This window comes from Nycticebus coucang, chromosome 22 (genome assembly GCF_027406575.1).
Source record: "Nycticebus coucang isolate mNycCou1 chromosome 22, mNycCou1.pri, whole genome shotgun sequence".
NCBI classification, from domain to species: Eukaryota; Metazoa; Chordata; class Mammalia; order Primates; family Lorisidae; genus Nycticebus; species Nycticebus coucang.
This window is the reverse complement of record NC_069801.1, coordinates 11,937,817-11,962,017: the sequence shown is the minus strand read 5'-3', so window position 1 is coordinate 11,962,017 and position 24,201 is coordinate 11,937,817. Positions and strand designations below refer to the sequence as shown.

General features: G+C 42.3%; 1 protein-coding gene across 1 annotated transcript in view; it reads left to right on the top strand.

Annotated features, from left to right (window-relative positions):
- The window catches only part of FBXO42 (F-box protein 42), a 68,456-nt gene that overhangs the window by 10,488 nt on the left and 33,767 nt on the right, over positions 1-24,201 (top strand). Inside the window, exons 2-4 of the mRNA XM_053575091.1 lie at positions 1,731-1,997; positions 4,738-4,854; positions 17,404-17,538. Coding sequence (XP_053431066.1) covers positions 1,748-1,997; positions 4,738-4,854; positions 17,404-17,538 — 502 coding nt within the window. The 5' untranslated portion in view covers positions 1,731-1,747. The remainder of the gene's footprint in view (positions 1-1,730; positions 1,998-4,737; positions 4,855-17,403; positions 17,539-24,201) is intronic.

Here is a 24,201-nt window from a genome sequence, read left to right as displayed (position 1 = left end):
ACAGTCAGAACACATCTGTGTAACCTATGCCTAAATAGGAAACATAACTCTTTAGCAGTACCTCAGAATCCTACAGTGGTTATGTAACCACTGTCCTTACTTCTAACGGCATAAATTAATTTTGCCTGATTTTGAGCTTGATAGAAGTATAATCATGTAGTATGTTCTCGTCTGTCTTTTTTGCTTGATATTATGTTTCAGACATTTATTCATATATGTATACTTATTCTTTGCTGTATAATATTTCATTGCATGAATGTACCATAGTTTTTTTTTTGTTTGTTTGTTTTTTTGTAGAGACAGAGTCTCACTTTATCGCCCTCGGTAGAGTGCCGTGGCCTCACACAGCTCACAGGAACCTCCAACTCCTGGGCTTAAGCGATTCTCCTGCCTCAGCCTCCCGAGTAGCTGGGACTACAGGCGCCTGCCACAACGCCCGGCTATTTTTTTGTTGCAGTTTGGCCGGGGCCGGGTTTGAACCCACCACCCTCGGTATATGGGGCCGGCGCCTTACCGACTGAGCCACAGGCACCGCCCATGTACCATAGTTTTTTATTTGTTTTTTGAGACAGTCTCACTGTGTTCCTCTGGTTAGAATGCCGTGGCATTCTCATAGCTCATAGTAATCTCAAATTCTTGAGCAATCCTCTTGCCTCAGCCTCCCAGGTAGCTGGGACTACAGGAATGCACCACTACCCCTGGCTCATTTTTCTATTTTTAGTAAAGGTAGTGTCTTGATTTTGTTCAGGCTGGTCTCGAACTCCTGAGCTCAAGCAATTTGCCCTCCTCAGCCAAGACTGTTATTTCTTTTCTTTTTTTTTTTTTTTTTGTAGAGACAAGAGTCTCACTGTACCGCCCTCTGGTAGAGTGCCGTGGCGTCACACGGCTCACAGCAACCTCTAACTCTTGGGCTTACGCGATTCTCTTGCCTCAGCCTCCCGAGCAGCTGGGACTACAGGCGCCCGCCACAACGCCCGGCTATTTTTTTGTTGCAGTTTGGCCGGGGCTGGGTTTGAACCCGCCACCCTCGGCATATGGGGCCGGCGCCCTACTCACTGAGCCACAGGCGCCGCCCTGTTATTTCTTTTCTTAACCCGTATCTTCAGAATACTTTTTTTTTTTTGAGACAGAGTGTCAAGTCGCCCTGGGTAGAGTGCCATGGTGACATCAGAGCTCATAGCAACCTCCAACTCTTGGGCTCAAGTGATCCTCTTGCCTCAGTGTTTTGTATTTTTAGTAGAGACGGGGTCTTGCTCTGCCTCAGGCTAGTCTTGAACCTGTGAGCTCAAGCAATCCACCCGCCTTGGTCTCCCAGAGTGCTAGGATTGCAGGTGCTTCAGAATATTCTTATTACTCTTGGCAGGATCCAGAGTTAGTTTTTCCTTTGAAGTTTGAGGTCTTCATCCTTGTTACTGGCCAAGGAGGCTAGCTGCTATTCCCTTTGATGTCTATCTGTCAGATCCTTGAACTAGAGGAATTATTGGAAAACAAACTTTCATTTTTATAGTTATACTAGAACTTAGCTTTTGGTTCAGTGGAGAAAAATGTAATCAGAATATTTCAGAGATATCTTATACCTGTCAAATTAAGGTGGTGCACAGCTAGTATGGGAAAGTGCTGGAAAGCAGATTTTCATACTGGGGGGGGATATGAAAAGCTTGAATACACATGCCTGAATGTTTCTAAGCATCTACAGTTGAATACTGATGTTTGTTTCTTACCTACTATAGCTGTCAAGTGGAATGTCATGGCCAGCTCCTCGGACAGTGAAGATGACAGTTTCATGGCTGTGGACCAAGAAGAAACTGTGCTGGAAGGGACAATGGAACAAGATGAGGAGCCCCGCCCATTATTGGAGGTTGAGGAGACTAGACATAATAGGTCCATGTCAGAGCTGCCAGAAGAAGTTTTAGAGTATATCCTGTCCTTTCTGTCACCATACCAGGAACACAAAACTGCAGCCCTTGTCTGCAAACAGTGGTATCGACTTATCAAAGGTATTGTGGAAAGGAGAAAAGTTTATTTCAAATTTCATTGAATGGTTTATTTTTATCTTTATTTATCGGGCCCAGGCAAGGCTCAAACTCGCCACCCCTGGTATATGGGCCCAGCATGCTAACCACTGAACTACAGTGGCTAGCTCAAGAATGGTTTATTTTTAGATTGCCAATTTCATTTTCTGTTTTCTTCCTTAAATGTATTGTGATGAATTCTATTTAATCATGTATTCATCACTTCATAATTCATTCTAAGCCAATTATTATCTATATTTAAGATGAAGAATGCTTTATAAAGCATTCTTACAAAATTTAGTTTTTGAAAATTAACACTGCATTCTTTTTCTTTTTGGAGAGACAGAGTCTCACTTTGTCGCCCTCTGTAGAGTGCTGTGGCTTCACATAGCTTACAGCAACCTTCAACTCCTGGGCTTAGGCGATTCTCTTGCCTCAGCCTCCGGAGTAGCTGGTACTACAGGCACCCGCCACAACGCCCGGCTATTTTTTTGTTGCAGTTTGGCCGGGGCTGGGTTTGAACCCACCACCCTCGGTATATGGGGCTGGCATCCTACCCACTGAGCCACAGGCACCGCCCTAACACTGCATTTTTTTTTTTTTTGAGACAGGCCCTCAAGCTGTTGCCCTGGGTAGAGTGCTGTAGCATCACAGCTCACAGCAACCTCCAACTCCTGGGCTCAAGCGAGTCTCCTGCCTCTGCCTCCCAAGTAGCTGGGACTACAGGCACCCACCATAACACCCGGCTATTTTTTGGTTGCAACCGTCATTGTTGTTTGGCAGGCCCACCAGGCTGGATTCGAACCCACCAGCTCAGGTATATGTGGCTAGCGCCTTAGCTGCTTGAGCCACAGGCGCCGAGCCAACACTACATTTTCTTTTCTCTTTTTTTTTCCTTTAAGAAAGAGTTTTACTTTGTCACCCTCAGTAGAGTGTTGTGGCATCACAGCTCACAGCAACGTTAAACTCTCGAGCTCAAGCAATTCTCTTGCCTCAGCCTCCCAAGTAGCTGGGACTTCTAGGTGCCCACCACAATGCCTTGCTATTTTTAGAAATGGGGTCTCACTCTTTTTTGTGTGTGTGTGTGGTTTTTTTTTTGGCCGGGACTGGGTTTGAACCCACCACCTCCGGCATATGGGACCGGTGCCCTACTCCTTGAGCCACAGGTCTCACTCTTACTCAGGCTGGTCTCGAACTCATGAGCTCAGGCAATCTACCCACCATGGCCTCCCAGAGTGCTGGGATCACAGGTGTAAGCCACCGCTCCAGGCTGGATATAAGCTTTCAACTCCTGGGACCCCTCTCAACTAAAAATAGAAAAGCTAGCTGGTCATTGTGGGGGATGTCTATAGTTCCAGCTACTTGAGTGGCTGAGGCAAGAGGATTCCTCAAGCCCATGAGTTTGAGGTTGCTATGAACTATGACACCATGGCACTCTACCCAGAGGACCTGAGTGAGACTCTGTCTCAAAGAAAGAAAGGAGGGAGGGATTCTATTTAATCATACATTCATCACTTCATAATCCATTCTAAGCCAATTGTTATCTGTATTTAAGATGAAGAATTCTTTATTGCTGTGGTCTAATTGTAGATATTTATTTTTTTTTTTTTGAGACAGAGTCTCACTGTGTTCTCTGGATAGAGTGCTATGCCATCCCAGTTCACAGAAACTTCAAACTCTTGAGCTCAAGTGATCCTCTTGCCTCAGCCTTCCTAGTAGCTGGGACTAGAGGCACCTGCCACAAGGCCTGGCTATTTTTTCTATTTTTAGTGGAGAAGGGGTTCTCATTTTTGCTCAGGTTGATTTCTAACTCCTGAACTCAGGTGATCCATCACCTCAGCCTCCCAAAGTGCTGGGATTACAGGTTTAAGCCACTATGTCCAGCCTTAACTATAGATATTTATTGAGTACTTGTTATATTCCACCTATGGAATGTATTGGAATGTACCCATACTTGACTACCTACCTACATTGACCATTTCCTTAAGTTGACTTAATTTTCATAGACGAGACATGCACTACAGGCCAGTTGACCATTTTGTTGTAGTCCTTTGGGTGGTCAACTTACAGAGGTTCTATTGTACTGTTCTATCATACTCTTTCACAAGGCTAAATTATCTCTGAGCCCCTTTGCTTTGGAATAATAATATATGTCCCAGTTGTCTTGATGGGTCACATCATGATATAAAGGGGACTGGAGTTACAGTGAGAGCTGATTTTGTTACCCTGAGTTCAATGTTCTTGAACTTTGGTAAAGTGAAATAATTGCATCTTCCAGTTTTGAAATTCTATGATTTTGTTTCCTTTATTTGAATGCAAATCAAAGAAATTTCGAGCTCCTCAAAAAAACTTAAATCTTATAAAAGTGACAAAATAGTTAATAGACACAGTTTTGTTTTTTTTTTTTATAGAGACGGAGTCTTACTTTCTGGCCCTTGGTAGTATGCTGTGGCCTCACACAGCTCACAGCAACCTCCAACTCCTGGGCCTAAGTGATTCTCTTGCCTCAGCCTCCCGAGTAGCTGGGACTACAGGCACCCGCCACAATGCCCGGCTATTTTTTGGTTGCAGTTTGGCCAGGGCCGGGTTTGAACCCGCCACCCTCAGTATATGGGGCCGGCGCCTTACCGACTGAGCCACAGGCGCCGCCCAATAAGACACAGTTTTAATAATTGATTTACAAGTTAAGTGTTCAGGCTGAAGCATTTGCTCTTTTTGTCTTTAGGTGTAGCCCACCAGTGTTATCATGGTTTCATGAAGGCTGTCCAGGAGGGAAACATTCAGTGGGAGAGCCGAACTTATCCTTATCCTGGAACTCCAATCACGCAGAGGTTCTCACACAGTAAGTATTTACTGTAAAAGCAGATTCCACCCTGCCTGCGGTCACATTTCCACAGACTTCTCTGAGACATGTATTTTATCTGTTTAATGACGAGAATGTAAAATGCAAGTTTATATTTTATAACTAGAATTAGAGGAAAGTGTTAGCCTAAATATATTATGTTATAGGCACTTTGTTAATAATTTTATATTCTGCTTTTTCATTTTCTCTACTCCAAGGAGTTTAAGGTGTTATGCTTAGAGTTAGAGTTTTAAACACCTGACATGTAAGGGGAAAACAAGGGAAAGGCATATGTGGTATTTCTAAGATCCTGCTTAGGAAGTAGCCGGATTTTAGTACTAAGTCCTAGAATGACTATTTATTTTAACATAGTATATATTCAGCTACTGTCTGTGACTAGAGCCTCGCAAACTTTGAAGGTGAAAGTTATTGATTATAAAATACTAATTTAAACAGTGAAGTTATAAATAAATAAAATATTATGAGAGGCTGGCTATCCCAGATATAATCTTGTATCCAGAGGAGTAAATTCAGTAAAGAATTATATTGGCTGGACGCCTGTGGCTCAAGCGGCTAAGGTACCAGCCAGCCATATACACCTGAGCTGGCGGGTTTGAATCTAGTCCGGACCTGCCAAACCACAATGACGGCTGCAACCAAAAAATAGCCGGGCGTTGTGGCGGGTGCCTGTAGTCCTAGCTACTTGGGAGGCGGAGGCAGGAGAATCACTTGAGCCCAGGAGTTGGAGGTTGCTGTGAGCTGTGATGCTACGGCACTCTACCCAGGGCAACAGCTTGAGGCTCTTGTCTCAAAGAAAAAAAAAAAAGAATTATAACTTACCATTGTCTTTGAATTGAATCTGAGTAGGTCAAAGGAATAGGTTAAACTATTGCTGTGTGTTTAGTTCTCTCTCTCTCTGCTGTTTTTACTTTTGCTGTTATAAACTGCTTAGAGCAGAGGTTCTCAACCTGTGGGTCATGACCCACAGGAACTGTATTAAAGGGTCGCGACATTAGGAAGGTTGAGAACTGTAGCTCAGTGGTTAGGGCACTGGCCACACACACTGGGGCTGGTAGGTTCAAACCCAGTCAGGGCCTGCCAAACAACAATGACAACAATAACAAAAAAAAATAGCTAGGGGCTGTGGCGGGTGCCTGTAGTCCCAGCTACTTGGGAGGCTGAGGCAAGAGAATTGCTTCAGCTCAAGAGTTTGAGGTAGCTGTGAGCTATGACGCCACGGCATTCTACCGAGGGTGACATAGTAAGACTGTCTCAAAAAAAAAAAAGAAACAAAAAATAAATAAATAAATAAAATAAACTGCTTAGAGCAGTGGGTCTCAAAGAGTGACTCCTGGATGTCTGGAGAGGAGGGTATCCATGGGCACTCAAAATCAGAACTCACTTTTTGTTTACTTTAAACTATGTGTGTGTGTAACATTGAAGAACACAGTGATGACCAGAATAATTCAGTGACATTGCCTTGATTTATACTAAGACTCCATCAGTTTTACTCACCATTGCTTTTGTATTATTAGTGCCAGTGCTAACACTATGAAGAAAGCAAGTGTTGTTATGTAAAAATAGTTTGGAGAGGGTCTCATGTGTTCTGAGGAGTCCACAGACTTTGAGAATCACTGAAAATACTGAGAGTATTTTTTTTTTTTTTTTTTGAGACAAAGTTTTACTTTGTCACCGTGGGTAGAGTGCCATGCCATCATAGGTCACAGCAACCTCAAACTTCTGGGCTCCAGCAGTTCTCTTGCCTGAGCCTCCTGAGTAACTGAGACTACAGGTGCCTGATACAACGCCTGGCTACTTTTTAGAGACCAGGTCTGGTTCTTGGTCAGGCTGGTCTTGAACTCATGAGCTCTAAGCGTCCACCTGCCTCAGCCTCCCACAGTGCTAGGATTACAGGCATGAGTCACCTTGCCTGGCCCTTTACTAAGAGTATTTAATGAAATTATAGGAGGGTCCATATTAGGCCCAATATTTATTGTGGATGGGGAGGGGTAACTTCACTTACCTGTAGAAAATTTGAGTAAGAGGTAGATAAGTTTTCTAAAGACCGAAAACTTTTTAAAACAAGTAGTTTTAAACCTTGAGAGAAATATAATCAGTCTAGGCAAAATAGAAACCAGATTGGGAAATATTCTAGGGTGAGCAATTATCACAGCATTAGCTCAGCTTTCTTTTTTTTTTTTTTTTTTTGTAGAGACAGAGTCTCACTTTATGGCCCTCGGTAGAGTGCCGTGGCCTCACACAGCTCACAGCAACCTCCAACTCCTGGGCTTAAGCGATTCTCTTGTCTCAGCCTCCCAAGTAGCTGGGACTACAGGCACCCGCCACAACACCCGGCTATTTTTTTTTTTTTTTGGTTGCAGTTTGGCCGGGGCTGGGTTTGAACCCGCCACCCTCAGTATATGGGGCTGGCGCCCTACTCATTGAGCCACAGACACCGCCCAGCTTTCTTTTTTTTTGAGACGGAGTGGCCCTGGGTAGAGTGCTATGGTGTCACAGCTCACAGCAACCTTAAACTCTTGGGCTTAAGCAATTCTCTTGCCTTAGCCTCCCAACTAGCTGGGACTACAGGCAACTGCCACAATGCCTGGCTATTTTTTGGTTGCAGTTGTCGTCGTCATTTGGCAGGCCTGGGCTGGTTTCGAATATGCCAGTTCCAGTGTATGTGGCTGGCATCCTAGCCACTGAGCTATAGGTGCCAAGCCAGCTCAGCTTTCTTATGAGAAAAGGGGAAAGTATTTCTCAGTTAACTAGCTTTTGAAATTAATATTAGCACAAAATAGAGACAGTTGTTTGAAGGAGAAATGGAAAGGATAGTACAATAAGTAAGCCCACAGAAGCTCAGAGGTTAGTGGATTTGGATAATCGTTTTTATTTTAAAATATTTTTCAGTCTTAAAATTCAAAAAATGGTGCCCTAGATATTCTCTTTTTAAAACATGTCTGTGTCATTGTCTCCACCTGTCCCGTTGTCTCTTTTGGTCAGTCTCTCCTTTCTTTCCATCTGTCTGTACGTACTCTGCTCTAACTGACAAACTGAAGAGCATGGCCAGGTGCGATGGCTCATACCTGTAATCCTAGCACTTGGGAGACTGAGAGGTGGGTGGATTGTTTGAGGTCAGCCTGAGCAATAGTGAGACCCTGTCTCTACTAAAAATAGAAACTAGCTGGGCATTGTGGCCTGTAGTCCCAGCTAGTTGGGAGGCTGAGGCAAGGGGATCACTTGAGCCCGAGAGTTTGAGGTTGCTATTAGCTAGGATGCCACAGCACTTTACCCAGGGTGGCAGAGTAAGACTCTGTCTCAGATAAACAACAACAACAACAAAAAACCCTGAAGAATACCATTACAGAAAAAAAGTATGGTTTTCAGACTAGGAATTCCTTTCATTTCTTTTCTTAGTTCCTTCCTCTTTCTGTTACGTATTTCTCCTGAGATCTCAGTTTTCTTTCTCATCCCCAACTCATGTTGAGCTTAAAATACGTATTTCTTTTTTTTTTTTTTTGTAGAGACAGGGTCTCACTTTTATGGCCCTCGGCAGAGTGCCGTGGCCTCACACAGCTCACAGCAACCTCCAACTCTTGGGCTTAAGCGATTCTCTTGCCTCAGCCTCCCGAGTAGCTGGGACTACAGGCGCCCACTACAACGCCCGGCTAAAAATACGTATTTCTAATTCTTTTTTTTTTTTTTTTCTGAGACAGAGCCTCAAGCTGTCGCCCTGGGTAGAGAGCCATGGCATCACAGCTCGCAGAAACCTCCAGCTCCTGGGCTTAAGCAATTCTCTTGCCTCGGTCTCCCAAGTATCTAGGACTATACAGGCGCTTGCCACAATACCCAGCTATTTTTTGGTTGTAGTTGTCATTGTTGTTTGGCGGGCCTGGGCTGGATTCGAACCCATTAGCTCTGTTGTATGTGGCTGGTGCTTTAGCCACTTGAGCTACAGGTGCTGAGCCTCTAATTCTTATAATGGGATAAAGATAAACATGCTTGTTTGTTTGTTTATTTTTTCACTCATCAAGTTCACTGATTCTATTGTTTATTTTTGAGAAAGGTCTTACTCTGTCACCAGGGCTGGAGTGTAATGGTGTAAGCACAGCTCCCTGTAGCCTTTAATTCCTGGGTTCAAGTGATCCTTCTGACTTAGCCTCCCAAATAACTGGGACTACAGGTGCTTACCACCATGCCTGGCTAGTATTTTTCATTTTTGGTAGAGAAATGGTCTTACTATGTTGCCTAAGCTGATCTTAAACTCCTGTTGTCAAGCAGTCCTCTCTCCTCAGTCCCCAAAGTGCTAGGATTACAGGTGTGAGCCACTGTGCAGCTCACATATTTCATATTCAGTCAGGTAGAAGCGGAACTAAGTACTTTCCCATATTTTTCTCTTTTTCCTCATTTAGTTAATGTGATCATCATTCTCAGTCACATAAACTTAAAATTTGGATTCATCCTTTATTCCACTTTTGTTCAACAAGAGCCAAATCCCGTTGATTCTGTTCTCTGTGCAATCTTCTTCGTATCGTTTGTTTTCCCATTACCCTAATTTAAGATCTAGTTACTGCATCTTTTCTGAATCATCACAGTGCACTCCTAAATAGTCTTCTTGCCTTCATTCTTTTTTCCTTCAAACCTGGACTAGATGCTATTCGCAATTTTCTCTAAAACTGGGGATAGGGCACCTCCTAGGGCTTTTGGAAATGTGTGAGGTCATCGTTTATTGTGTGACTAGAGAGCATTACAAGCATTTAGTAGGCAAGGACCAGGGATGCTAAATATCCTGCAGTGACTTGAAGAATCCTACACACAAAGAGTGTTCTGCCCAAAATGACAAGAGCCCCCATCAGGAAACACTGAACGTCTGAAACATAAACCAGCCAAAAAGGCTGTGTTGCATGTAGAAGTTTCTACTCCGCCTGTGTTTCAAGACTCCACCTTACCTTTTCAGTATAACTCATTGATGCATCCTTATACAGCTGGGCTTCAGCCAAAATGAGCCTCTTTTTGTGCCTTACACTTCCCTTCTTCATGGTTTTGCTTGGAAGCCCTGATTTCATTTTCCCATACAGCCTTTCCTTCTGTCCTATTCCTTTTTCATTACTATAATTGTTTGCCCATATTTTTTTTTGAGACAGTCTCACTCTGTCGCCCTGAGTAGAATGCCATGGTGTCATTGCAGCTCACAGTAACCTCAAACTCTTGGGCTTGAGCAATCCTCTTGCCTCCCCCTCCCAAGCTGGGTTGTTTCCCTTCTTGATTGACTGAAAGTGTCCTATCCACTAAAACTCATATCAAAGCCAAAGCCACGTTCTTTACAAACTGTTATAAAATTCCCTGCTGTAGAGATTAAGCTCTTTTCTTTCTCTGCTCATATTCCCTGAATACTTTATTCATACCATCTGTCTTTTATCATTATTATCTGTGTGAAAGAGACTACATGCAGAAAAGGAAAGAACTTTGTACTTGAAAAGAAAGTGTCTTAGTTCTTCTGACCCATAATTTCTTCTTCTGTATAATGTGTGACAAATTCTCAGCCACAGGGTTGCTGAAAAATGTGATTGAGGAAACACTTGTAAAATATGTTTCAAGCTGTAAAAAGGTGGGATGATGATGATGTCTCCTTCACAAGATTGTTGTCTGCTTCAAAACAGTCAAGCTCCATAACTTAGAGGTCCTTATACCATTTTATTCATAGTTGAAGTCAATGAATTTCGATATCTAGTAAGTTTTTTGGACTTAAGTACAACAAAGATAGGCTCAATACAGTATCTTTACTATGTAAAAGTCTAGGACAAAAAAGGTAGGTATAGTAAACAGGCCATTTTTCCTAGCTTTTTGATGTGTGCATGGTGAATCAATCATCCTACATTGATTAATGTAGGATGTCCTTTTCAGATTGATGTAGGGGTCTACTGGATCCCCAACATCATGCTTTGAAAACTTCTTAGTGTTAGGCTTCAAATATAGTCAAGTAGTTCCATACAAAATGCTGATTGTGCTCCTGCAGGAGCCAGCAGGCCCAGATTGGATAATCATCCTTGCTTATTCCATAGTTATGTAATTACAGACCTTATCAAATATGTCCTGGCTTGTAGATGTGAGGCACATGACAAGTCTCTTTAAGCATGGGATAAATGTCTTAGGACCTTTCACTGGAGACAAATGGGAAAACAAAAGATAATTTAACATCTGAAGGTACAAAAGTTGGAGTGTACCATTCATTCAGAGAGCATTTATTGAATGCTCCATGCACTATGGAAAATATGCAACTATTGGAAGATCTTGCACTTCAGATGATTATAGTATTCAGAACTGTGAAGAACTGTTTGCTTGCTATGTGTGTAATTGTGACCATTACTTGTATTCGAATAGTGATTATTAGGTATTAACTTGAGATATACAATCTTGTAATGGCTGTTCATGGAGCATTTAAGCCCATTTCAGAAAATTTGAAGAGATTGGGTAATTGAAATAAACATTCTAAATATTATTTCTTAGCCCAGTATTCATACTGTACTACGAGCTTCATATAGTACATTCCAGTGGTCTATATGTTCTGAGAGTAAAATGTTCTATTTGGGTGGAGAACTTGGGAAAAGGGAAATGACTACTTGAGCACTGGAAATTGCTCAAATTCTTAATTTTTTTTAAAAAGCTCCTTTGAACTTGTTTGGTTTTCCTTCCCACCCCCTACTAAGATCAACACATAGGTATCTTTAAAATAGGCAATACACAAAGCTCAATAAGATGCTTAAAATACTTCAGTGAATTATTGATAGTTATTTTCTCATTCCATTCTATCTCAGTTTTTAACATAGCTGCCGAAATTGACTCCTTTCCTCTCCCAACTTGGTACTTAACTGCTGGTCATTGAAAATATAGTAGTATGTGAAAACTTGACATTTTACTTCCACTAGCTTTGCCTACTTTGGGCTGTGCCTTCCTCTTCCAGAAGTCTTTGTTTGCTCAAAGAGAAGCAGGAAAATGCCAATTGCCCTATTTTAGTATAGGATTAAAATACATGTGGTAAAGATCTCATGGGGCCCAACTGTGCCTGGGTTTTCAATCCAAATAGAGAAGAAAAATGTTTCCTGCTTCTTTGAAAAATATAGGCACTATGCTCTTTTGCTACACCAAGGAGACAACTGCCAAGAATTTATCTATGTGGAACAGGGAGGTATAAACAAGCCCTTGACTCCTTTAGTTATGAAATCATGGACTTGTTTTATTAAACATTGTTATATTGAATACTAATTATGGTTTCAGAACCAGAGGACATTGCTAATTTCTGTTCTGGAGGTCTGGACTATCAAGGGAGAAGAATGTTCTTTCGTGCCTAGCACTAGTTGCCTCAGTTCAGTTTAAAATACCCCATTTGTCAGGATTTTTAGATCAAGATAGGTCAAAAGAGACCCAGATATCTGGAGTTGAGCTTCTTTAGTGGAGACTAAAATGTGGCTCCAGTAATTATCATTTTGTTTGTCTAATGTTTTCTTATTTGATGCTTTGTTAGTTGCAGTTCTTAGCAAATTTGACATAAGCAATAACTTTTTTTTTATTTTGAGACAGAGTCTCACTTTGTCACCCTTGGTAGAGTGCTGTGGTGACATAGTTCAGAGCAACCTCAAACTCTTGGGTTCAAGTGATTCTCTTGCCTGAGCCTCCCAAAGGGAGGGACTATAGGCGCACACCATGATGCCAAGATATTTTTTTAGAGACAAGGTCCTGCTCTGGCTTAGGCTGGTCTCGAACCTGTGAGCTTAGGCAGTCCACCTGCCTGGGCCTCCCAGAGTGCTAGGATTACAGGCATGAGCCATCTCGCCCAGCCAGAGCAATGAAATTTCATTGGACTTTACTTGTTTTTTGTTTTTTTTATATTAAATCATAGCTGTGTACATTAATGTAATCATGGAGTGCATCCTTCAAGGGTACATGTGAAATTTACTAAATGTAGAATATAAATGTCTTAACACAATAGCTAAGAAAATGCCGTGAAGGCTATGTTAACCAGTTTGATGAAAATATTTCAAATTGGGCGGCGCCTATGGCTCAAGGAGTAGGGCGCCGGTCCCATATGCCGGAGGTGGCGGGTTCAAACCCAGCCCCGGCCAAAAACCACAAAAAAAAAAAAAAAAAAAGAAAATATTTCAAATTGTATATAAAACCAGTACATTGTACCCTCATGATTGCATTAATGTACACAGCTATGACTTTTTTTTTAACTTTATTCAAATAAATATGAGGGTAAATATTTAGGTTACATTGTTCTCACTTCCACAGTAAAGTTCCATTTGTAGGAGAGCCCCTCACTCGGGGGGTGTTCTATACACGCTCACAATGTGTATATTAGGCGGGATCCCGCCTCATGCCCTCCCTCCTTCTGCTATACGTCTTCCCTCCTCCCCCCTCCTGCTTCCCTCTACCCCTGAACTGGACTATAATGGTGTTTTATTATTCTTAGGAACATGTAATTGTTTATATATTGATTTCATATTCGTTTGGAGTACATTGGGTATTTATTTTTCCATTCTTGCGATACTTTACTTAGACTGTATTTCAACTCCATTCAGGTAAATGTAAAAGATGTAAAGTCTCCATCTTTTTTAATGGCTTAATAATATTCCATGGTATATGTATACCACAGTTTGTTGATCCATTCATGGGTCGATAGGCACTTAGGTTGCTTCCACAACTTGGCAATTATGAATTGAACTGGACTTCTTAATAGGCTTTCTTGGGATGTGGCTTAAAAAACTGATTGAGATATAGATTAGAAATTATTTTTACAGGCAAACAGAGTTAGTGGAAGATGCAAGACCATTTAGATCCTCATACTCCATATACAATTGTAGTGTGTTTTGAGTTCTGGGGATATAGTAAATATTTTGCAGGTGTGAGCTACTGATGATTAGATGGCATTTGATTTCTTCACATCTATTTTCACTAATTTCTTTGGTAATTTGAAAAGCCTGCATCTCCATTATTGCACATTGTTAGAGGTCAGATAATTTGGATTTACTTCTTCTGAAATTACTGGGTTTAAGTGACTAAACACACTGCTTTTATTATCTCTTAACTCAGCCAATTTTCTGACTTGGACTTCCTACACAGTGGTTCTCAACCTGTGGGTCATGACCACTTTGGGGGTTGAACGACCCTTTCACACGGGTTGCCTAAGACCATCCTGCATATCAGATATTTACATTACGATTCATAATAGTAGCAAAATTACAGTTATGAAATAGCAATGAAAATAATTTTATGGTTGGGGGTCACCACAACATGAAGAACTGTATTAAAGGGTTGCGGCATTAGGAAGGTTGAGAACCACCATACTATAGATCAGGGGTCCTCAAACTATGGCCCGCAGGCCACATTAGGCGATGTGATTGTATTTGTTCCCGTTTTGTTTTTTTACTTCAAAATAAGGTATGTGCAGTGTGCATAGGAATTTGTTCATAGTTTTTTTGTTGTTTTTTTTTTAACTATTGTTCGGCCCTCCAGCAGTGTGAGGGACAGGGAACTGGCCCCCTGTTTAAAAAGTTTGAGTACACCTGCTCGGAGTATCCCAACGGCCTAAAAGGTGGGCTGAGTTAAGAAAAGAGGAGTTATTCTCACAGAAAGGTTATATTACATAGGTGATTATATACTGCATAGGTGTATGATGTATGACATTGGTTGAGTCCATAGTATAACATTTCCCCTTTTCTGAGCTTGACTAAGTAATGCCAGAGTTCAGAGGAGATCTCAGGAACAGTGGTGGTGTTAAACTGAGCTAGACCCACAGATAAGTTGGATGAATATGCACTAGTGCAGTGAGTCTCTGAATTTCTTTTCCCTTTCCCTTTTTCTCCTTTTCTTTTTCCTTTTCTCCTTTCTCCTTCTTCTTCTTTCTTTTTTTTTTTGAAACAAAGTCTTACTATATTGCTCCTGCCCCTGGTAGAGTGCCGTGGCATCATAGTTCACAGCAACCTCAAACTCTTGGGCTCAAATGATCCTCTTGCCTCAGCCTCCCTTGTGTCTGGGACTATAGCACCCACCACAATGCCTGGCTATTTTTTTTTAAGACCCCGTCTCACTCTTGCTCAGGCTGGTCCTCAAACTCCTGAGCTTAGGCAGTCCACCCACCTCGACCTCCCAAAGGCACTGTGCCTGGCCTTTTTTCCTTAAATTTAAATATTTTGTAACAGGATCTTGCTCTGTTGCCTAGGCTAAAGTGCATGGCATCATCATACCTCGCTGTAACCTTCAACGCCTTGAATCAAGTGATCTTCTTGCCTCACCCTCCCAAGAACGTGGGACTATAGGCATGTGGTACCACACTTGACTAATTTTTGTAGAGACAGGGTCTTCCTATATTGCTCAGGCTGGTCTTGAAATCCTGGCCTCAAGTGATCCTCCTATCTCAGCCTCCCAAAGTGCTAGAATTACAGGTACGAGCCACCATACCTGGCCTTCCCTTCCTTTTTTTTTTTTTTTTTGTAGAGACAGAGTCTCACTGTACCGCCCTCGGGTAGAGTGCCGTGGCGTCACACCTCTAACTCTTGGGCTTACGCAATTCTCTTGCCTCAGCCTCCCGAGCAGCTGGGACTACAGGTGCCCGCCACAACACCCGGCTATTTTTTTGTTGCAGTTTGGCCAGGGCCGGGTTTGAACCCGCCACCCTTGGCATATGGGGCCGGCACCCTACTCACTGAGCCACAGGCACCGCCCTGCCTTCCCTTCCTTTTATATGAGGCTCAATTATTTGTTTCACGTGAACATTGAGAAATCTTTTTTTCTGTAGCACACATGAAATGGATAGCAAGAAAAGCTCTGCGTGGGCCTCTTCCTGAAATCCAAGATAGTAAATGCATGACTTAAAGAGTATGGTAATCTTATCCAAAGGACAGAGCTCGAGCCTCTTGTCTAGACTCTGTCTTTGCTTTTTGGTCTTTGCCAAGGTTTGTGGGGATCAGCCCTTTTCGCAGTCATTGTATTTTTTTCTTAGGAATGTTGCCCAGTGATGTGTATGTAATCATCTAATCAAAAAGGTTCTTCTTAGGCTCAGTGCCCATAGCACAATGGTTACGGCACTGGCCACATGCACTGAGGCTGGCGGGTTTGAACCTGGCCCGGGCCAGCTAAACAACAATGGCAATTGCAACAAAAAAATAGCTGGGCCTTGTGGCAGGCGCCTGTTGTCCCAGCTACTTGGGAGGCTGAGGCAAGAGAATCACTTAAGCCTAAGAGTTTGAGAGTTTGAGGTTGCTGTGAGCAATGATGTCATAGCACTCTACTGAGTGTGACATAGACTCGGTCTCAAAAAAAAAAAAAAAAAAGGCTTTTCTTGGAGACATTGGTGCTTTTTTTTTTTTTTTTTTTTTTGAGACACAGTCTCATTCTTTCCCTCTGGGTAGAGTGCTGTAGCATCATAGCTCACAGCAACCGCCAACTCTTGGGCTCAAGTGATCCTCTTGCCTCAGGTTTTCTATTTTTAGTAGAGACAAGGTCTCAAACAATCCACTGGCCTTGACCTCCCAGAGTGCTAGGATTACAGACATGAGTACTGCGCCCGGCCCATTGGTGCTTTTTAAATTTAATTTCTCTGGTTTTCTAGTCAGTACCAATCAGCATGCCTTTATAGCTTTTGGATATACCTAGGGACATTGATGATCCTTGCTTTTTTCCCATTACTTTGGGACCAGTGTAAGACTATAGTACTTCTGAGTTTTAGCTAACTGCCTTTTGGAATTCATAAAAATTGCATTCCCTCAGTCACATTGGTCTTTATGTGTGGTTACTTAATGGCATTGATTAAAACTGTTTTTTGTCATTGTGTTTCATTTGTGCTTTAGATTTCCATTTGAAAACAAAAACAGTAAGAGGACATAGTGCATCTCTTAACATACTATTTTTGCCTGGACTTGAGGATAATGATGCAGATTTAGATTAATTGTATAACTGTGCTGAAATCTCCCTCCTTGAGCACTCTTAATCTGAATTTTTATGTGTTCTTGCTGGAATTGTACTGCCTTAATGACATCATTGCCAATTTGCTTAGTGTGCTCAGAAACAAAATTTTTACCTTTTGGGCCTTGCTTTAAAGGTTAATGTGATATCTATCAACCTGAAGTTAAGAAGGTGGTTTTAGCACTTTGGAACTTGGTAACAAAGTTGCTGAATGTTTGCAATAATTTAACTCTGAAAAATATGGGCTATGGTTAAAGTGTTGTAGGGCTCGGCGCTTGTAGCTCAAGTGGCTAAGGTGCCAGCCACATACACCAGAGCTGGTGGGTTCAAATCTAACCTGGGCCTGCCAAACAACAGTGACAACTACAACCAAAAAATAGCCAGGCATTGTGGTAGGTGCCTATAGTCCCAGCTACTTGGGAGGCTGAGGCAAGGGAATCGCTTAAACCCAGGAGCTGGAGGTTGCTGTGAGCTGTGATGCTACGGCACTCTACCCATGGCGACAGCTTGAGGCTCCGTCTCAAAAAAAAAAAAAAAAAAAAAACTAAACTAAACAGCAGCCATTCTTGTGTTATGTTTTTTTCCTAGGTGCTTGCTATTATGATGCTAATCAGTCTATGTATGTATTTGGAGGCTGTACCCAGAGCAGCTGCAATGCGGCCTTCAATGACCTTTGGAGACTTGACCTAAATAGCAAAGAGTGGATCCGACCCTTGGCTTCAGGTAAGAGAGGAAAGGCTTTGCCTTCTTACCAGGTAATTCTCTTGGCATGGAAACTTCACTTGATCCTTTTTGGTTTTGGTCTCAAGGATAAGTTACTGAGGTTCCAGGTACTTTGTCAAAGCTGCTGTGTAAATGATAAGAGTAGTGTGCTTGTGTAAGTCTTTGACTTTGTAAAAAAAATACATACTTTATCATTAGTATCGTTGTACTGCCAAAATTGCTGTACTACTGTGTGAATTCATTTGCATCGTTTTCTCAAGTACTTGTACATGTGTGATATGCTGTTTGGTATGAGGTTGAAGTAAGAACAGAAACACAGAGTCGTGAGAACTGTAGTTGACTGACAGAAGTTATTGTCCCAGGGCTAAAGTCTCTGAGTTTTGTTATTGCCAGCTCAGATATTTGGGGAGTGTATGGGACATGTCTCTGCTAGTTCCTCTCAATAGCTCGGAGGTGTGGGAAGATTCCATAGTAGGTACATTCCTACACAGTCCCACTATGCCAGAAATCTGGCAGAAAGAAATGACATTATTTTCTTTTTTCTGACCTAATCCTTTCTAAGGAAAAAAAAATAATTGTCTTCGCACTCGTGAGACAGAACAGTTTGAAGAGGCACAGTTATAGGAATGGAGGGACTGGTAGTATAAGAAATGAGAGTCTGCTGAGCATAAAGTATTCACGTAGATTTGTTTTGGCAAGATTTTCCCAAAACATTCTTCATTTGGCTTTTCAAGGTGAAAGCTCAGCCTTAGGACTTTGGAGACTTGGATTTTCCTTGGGCAGTTTCCTTATTTATTTAGGCCTTACTTTACTATTTAGATGAGTTGAGAGACAGCATCGCCTATTAGAAAGGGCACTGGACAAACGAGGGAGGAGACATGAGTTTCATTTCCTGGCATAATCACCAGTTCTCTGTGTAACTATGAACAAGTTACTGCACCACCCTGGAATAAAAGTGGGGTAGGACTAGATAATTCTATTTTTAAATAGGCTGAGAAAGCTGGTTTATGTTTCTCTCTGTTTTTATAACCTCTGCTGTTAATGTATAGGCCAGGGGTGTAAACCTACTTATAAGAAGAAGATGCATTTTGCTTCCTCAAAGCTGTAGGAGCAAACTGACAGTGGATACTCACAGGAATGGCTGGGTTTTGTGTAGATGAAGTTCTTTATTAAAATTATTGAAGACTTGGTATGGTTGCCTGTAATCCAAGCATTTTGAGAGGCTGAGGTGGGAAATTCACTTGAGGCCTGGAGTTTGGGACCAGCCTGAACAATATATTGAGACTGGTTTCTACAAAAAAATAGAAACATTAGTCGGGTGTGATGGTGTGTGCTGTATTCCTAGCTACTCAGGAAGCTGAGGCAGGCGGATGGTGTGAGCCCAGGAATTTGAGGTTGCACTGAGCTATGGTGATGCCACTATACTCTAGCCTGGGCAGTAGAGTGAGACCCTGTCTCAAAAAAAAAAAAAAGAAAAAATTACCAGAAAAATAACAAAATGGTAGTCTTATATAAAAAGTGTGAATGGTAGTACTATTTTAGGACCCTTAGAATTTTGTACTTTAGAGGGTCTCCTTTTTCTAGTCCTTTTTGGTCCCCTGTTGCATTGAGTGCAATACTGATTAATATTTAGAGGCACTGATTCTAAAATGTACTGGTAACAGGTCTTTACAGTTTAAGCATACTGTTATCACTATACTTCATATTTTGTCCAGGCTCCATTTCAGAGCAGCTTTAATTAATTAATTTAATAAATTTTTTTTTTTTTTTTTGAGACAGAGTCTCACTCTGTCTCCCTGGGTAGAGTACCATGGCATTATAGCTCACAGCAACTGAAAACTCTTGGGCTTAAGCTATCTTCTTGCTTTACCTCCCAGGTAGCTGGAACTATAGGCACTTAACCATGATGCTTGGCTAGTTTTTCTATTTTTAGTAGAGGCAGGGTGTCACTCTTGCTCAGGCTGGTCTTGAACTCCTGAGCTCAGGCAATCCATCTGCCTTTGCCTCCCAGAGTGCTAGGATTACAGATGTGAGCCACTGAGCCCCGCCTCAAAGCAGCTTTAATTGTTCCAATCACAAAATATGAATACTGCTTTTCTTTATTTTGTAACCAAGCTTTATGCCTTTGATAATTTGGCATGGGTGTTGCTGACTCTTTTGAAAGTGGAGCTCTGGGCTTGGCGCCTGTAGCTCAAGGGGCTAGGGCACCAGGCACATACACCAGAGCTGGCGGGTTCGAATCCGGCCCAGGCCCGCCAAACAACAGTGACAACTACAACAAAAAAATAGCCGGGCATTGTGATGGGCACCTATAGTCCCAGCTACTTGGGAGGCTGAGGAAGAGGATCGCTTAAGCCCAAGAGTTTGAGGTTGCTGTGAGCTGTGACATCACGTCACTCTACCCAGGGCAACAGGGACTCTGTCTCAAAAAAAAAAAAAAAAAAGAAAGAAAGAAAGAAAAAGAAAGTGGAGTTCTGGCTTTGGGACTTTCATAGCATGCTGCCAACTACTTTGCTTATTTCTCCCTGTAAGATGGACATGGAATTTTTTATTTTTAAGCCACTAAGTTTAAAGACTGCTTTTTAGAGAAATAACTAATTTGGTAATTTCATTCTCTAAAGAATCTGAATTTTTAAAAATAAAACATTTAGAGTGTTTCCTTTGATAAAACATATATGCTCCTGAACATTTAAAGTAATTTTCTAGCAGAATGTCTCAAAGAATATAGTTACTGCCTCACCCTAATCCACAATTATAGCCTAGTTTTAGATGAAGGAAAAACTGAGCTTTTTGAAATGTCTATTTTAAAAAACAATAGTGTAATAAAGAGCCCTATGAGGTTCTCATTTAGGCAGAAATCCCATGGGAAGATGCCCTGAGGAAATGTTTCTGTATGCTGTCATGATTCCCAACCAAAATCAGGTCCTAACTGAAACATCAGTGAGTCTTCCTGAACAAAACACCGTTGTTCATGTGTCTTGGTGTGCCTGACTCATCCCTTTTAGTGCATTGAGGCAAGTAGGTTGGAGGGTGGCTGAGGGGGAGGGTGCTACCTACCTCCTTTTGGTGTCAGTTGCGAGGCAGTCTTCCAGCATTTGAGTATGTGCAGGTAGTGATAGTAGCTTTAACAGTGTTCGGTCTTCACAAGTTGGAGAAGGAAGAGCATGAAGCAAGCAGTAGGACTTTTGGTTGGGAGTAAAGTGTCTTGATAGAGAACGCGACCGCGTCACATGTCTTGTTACACCTAGGTCTGGTTATGTTGCACATGAGTATGAACAAATATTCTCATTTTGGTTGGAGTCTTAGCTCAGGCTGTCATAACAGAGTATCACAGACCAGGTGGCTTAAACAACAGGGATTTATTGTTCCCACTTCTGGAGGCTGGATCCCAAGATCAGAGTGCCAACATGGTTGGGTTCTGGTCAGGTCTCTCTTCCTGGCTTGGAGATGGCCACCTTCTCATTGTGTTCTCACGTAGTGCAGAGACAACTCTGGTGTCTCTTCCACTTCTTCCACTTCTTATAAGGGAATTAGTTCCATCATAGGGGCCCTATTTGCATGACCTCATCAAAATCTAATCATCTCCAGAGGCCCATCTCCAAATACCTTCACATTGAGGGTTAGGGCTTCAACATACGAATTTGAAGAGGACACAGTTCAGTTTGTACCAGTTGGGCTTAATGTGATTTGCCAATGAAGGTTTGTCCCTTTAGTTCCTTTCAAAATTATAGAAGTGCTCCATCTGGAGGAAGGGTGGTTATGGCAGATGTTACAGCTGAAAGAGACCTATAGCTAGTGCTTCTTAGACTTTTTCAGTCTAAGTACCTCCTTCTCCTGCTCTGGGGCCTCTATCCTCATGGAGCTGGTATTAAACAGGGAAGAAACAAAAAACAAGTCAGAAAATTGTTAGAAATTATGAAGGAGACAAACAAGGAATGACATATGAAATAAGAAGGGGAGAACAGGAGAGTTTTTTTTTTTCCTGAGACCTAAAGGATAAAGAATAGAGGGAAGTGGCTTGGCACCTTAGCTCAGTGGTTAGAGCACTGGCCACACGCACTGGGACTGGTGGGTTTGAACCTGGCCAGGGCTTGCTAAAACAACAATGACAACAATAACAAAAAAATAGCTGGGTGTTGGGGCAGGCATCTGTAGTCTCAGCTACTTGGGAGCCTGCAGCAAGAGAATCATTTAAGCTCAAGAGTTTGAGGTTGCTGTGAGCTGTGACACCAGGGCACTCTACTGAGGGTGACATAGTGAAACTGTCTCAAAATAAAAAATAAAAAAGGAATTGAGGGAAGTAAGAATAGCATGTACAAAAATCCTGGGGCAGCAAAGGACATATTGGAACTGAAAGTAGATCTTTGTGGATGTAGCATAATAGCAATAGGGGATGGTGACACAGATACAGTTGAGATGTAGGCAGAACCCATTTCATTCACAGGCCAAGGCAGGGATTCAGAAATCTTTGAGATTGGGCGGTGCCTGTGGCTCAGTGAGTAGGGTACTGCAACAGCAACAACAAAAGATAGCCGGGCGTTGTGGCGGGCGCCTGTAGTCCCAGCTGCTCGGGAGGCTGAGGCAAGAGAATTGCCTAAACCCAGGAGTTGGAGGTTGCTGTGAGCTATGATGCCAAGGCACTCTACCGAGGATGATAAAGTGAGACTCTGTCTCTAAAAAAAAAGAGAGAAACATTTGAGATTTTAAGGTGCATTGGGGTAATTTACATTTTAAAGAACATTTTGCTGCTGTTTAGGAAATGAAATAAAGGAGGACAAGAAAGTAAAGCCAGAACAGAAAGGAGGCTATGAAAAAAATTGACAAGACTTCTAGATGAATTGGATAGGGGAGGGTGTGAGGGCCAATCAGATATAACTTAAGTTCCAGGCTTGTACAGCTAAGCTAGATAGATAGTGGGGGCTGTTTGCTGAAGTGGAAAAGAAACATTTGGAAGTTTAGTTTTTGATCCCTATTAAACATTTTACAATGATAGTATCAGTAAATAGTTATGAGAGTTTGGCATTTAAAATAGAGGGCTTGACTTGCCTTAAATGACAGCATAGTGTTCAGGTAAATTCTTGTCTCAGCCTTCCTTTATTCTTGTAACAAATATTTGTTCTAGATGCCAGGGATACATGAGTCAATAACCAACAAAAATCCCAGCCTAATGGAGACTACAGTCAAATCAGGGGAAAATGACAAATATATAATATGTTAGTTTAGAAGATGAAAAGTGCTGTTGAAGAAAAGCTACAGGCTGGGGGTATTATAACTAGAGGGATCAGGGAGAAGGTGACATTAGAACAAAGATTTGATGGGTGTAAGGAGTATGCCATGTAACTATCTAAGGAAAGAATATTCCAAACAGAGAGGATAAACCAGTGCAAAGGTCCAGAGATGAGGGTGTGCTTAGGATAGTCAAGGGATAATGAGGAATGCAGTGGGCTGGAGCTGAGTAAACAAAGGAGAAGGAAACGGGGAGTGCTGTCTGGCTGTTGTGATAGGTCATATTTGTAGAATTCGGTCATATTCTTTGCGTGGAATGGCTGATTGTTTAGGATTCTGAGAAGAGACTGTGCAAGAAGGCAAGTATGGAAGCAAGGAGACCAGTTAAGAGGCAGTATCAATAATCAAGGCCAAAAATGACAGGTAGCAAAAGATAAGAACTGAATGGATCTGATTGAGCCAAAGTAACATGCTCCTGGTTTGAATGGAGAATGCGAAGGAGAGAGGAATCGAGGATGAGTCTTCAGGTACCCTGGGCATTCGGAAAGGTGGAGTTGCTGTTAACTGAAATGAAGAGACAGTGGTCAAGGTTGACAAAGATCAGGAGAGATGAGACACTCCACTTGAAACATACTAAGTTTGAGATGCCAATTAGGACATCTAGATGGATCTGGAGTTTAGGGGAGGGAGACCCACAGGCTAGAGAGATAGCCAAGTGGGTTCTTTAGTATAGTGTGGATTTAAAGTAGTGAGACTGGACTTGGTGCCTGTAGCTCAGCAGCACAGGCCAGATACACTGGGGCTGGTGGTTCGAACCTGGCCTGGGCCTGCCAAACAATGACAACTACAAAAAAAAGCTGCACAGGGAGGCAGTGAGCAGTGCCCTGTGAGCAGGGCGCTGGCCCCATATACCGAGGGTGGCGGGTTCAAACCAGCCTCGGCTGAACTGCAACAAAAAAATAGCCAGGTGTTGTGGCGGGTGCCTGTAGTCCCAGCTACTTGGGAGGCTGAGGCAAGAGAATCCCCTAAGCCCAGGATTTGGAGGTTGCGGTGAGCTGTGTGACACCACTGCACTCTACCGAGGGCAATAAAGTGAGACTCTGTCTCTACAATAAATAAATAAATAAAAGCTGCATGTTGTGGCAGGCAGCTGTAGTCCCAGCTACTTGGGAGGCTGAGACAAGAGAATCACTTAAGCCCAAGACTTTGAGCTTGCTATAAGCTATGATGCCACAGCACTCTGCCGAGGCGACATAGTGAAACTCTGTCTCAAAAAAAAAAAAAAAAAGGTAGTGAGACTAGATGGGATTACCCAGGGAGTGCATGAAGATAAGAGATGTGAGGGCCAAGTCTGGGTGACTTGAGCATTTGGCCATCAGGAGACTAGAAAAGGAACACCCAGTGGGGTAGAACACCAGGAGCTGATGGTATCTCTGA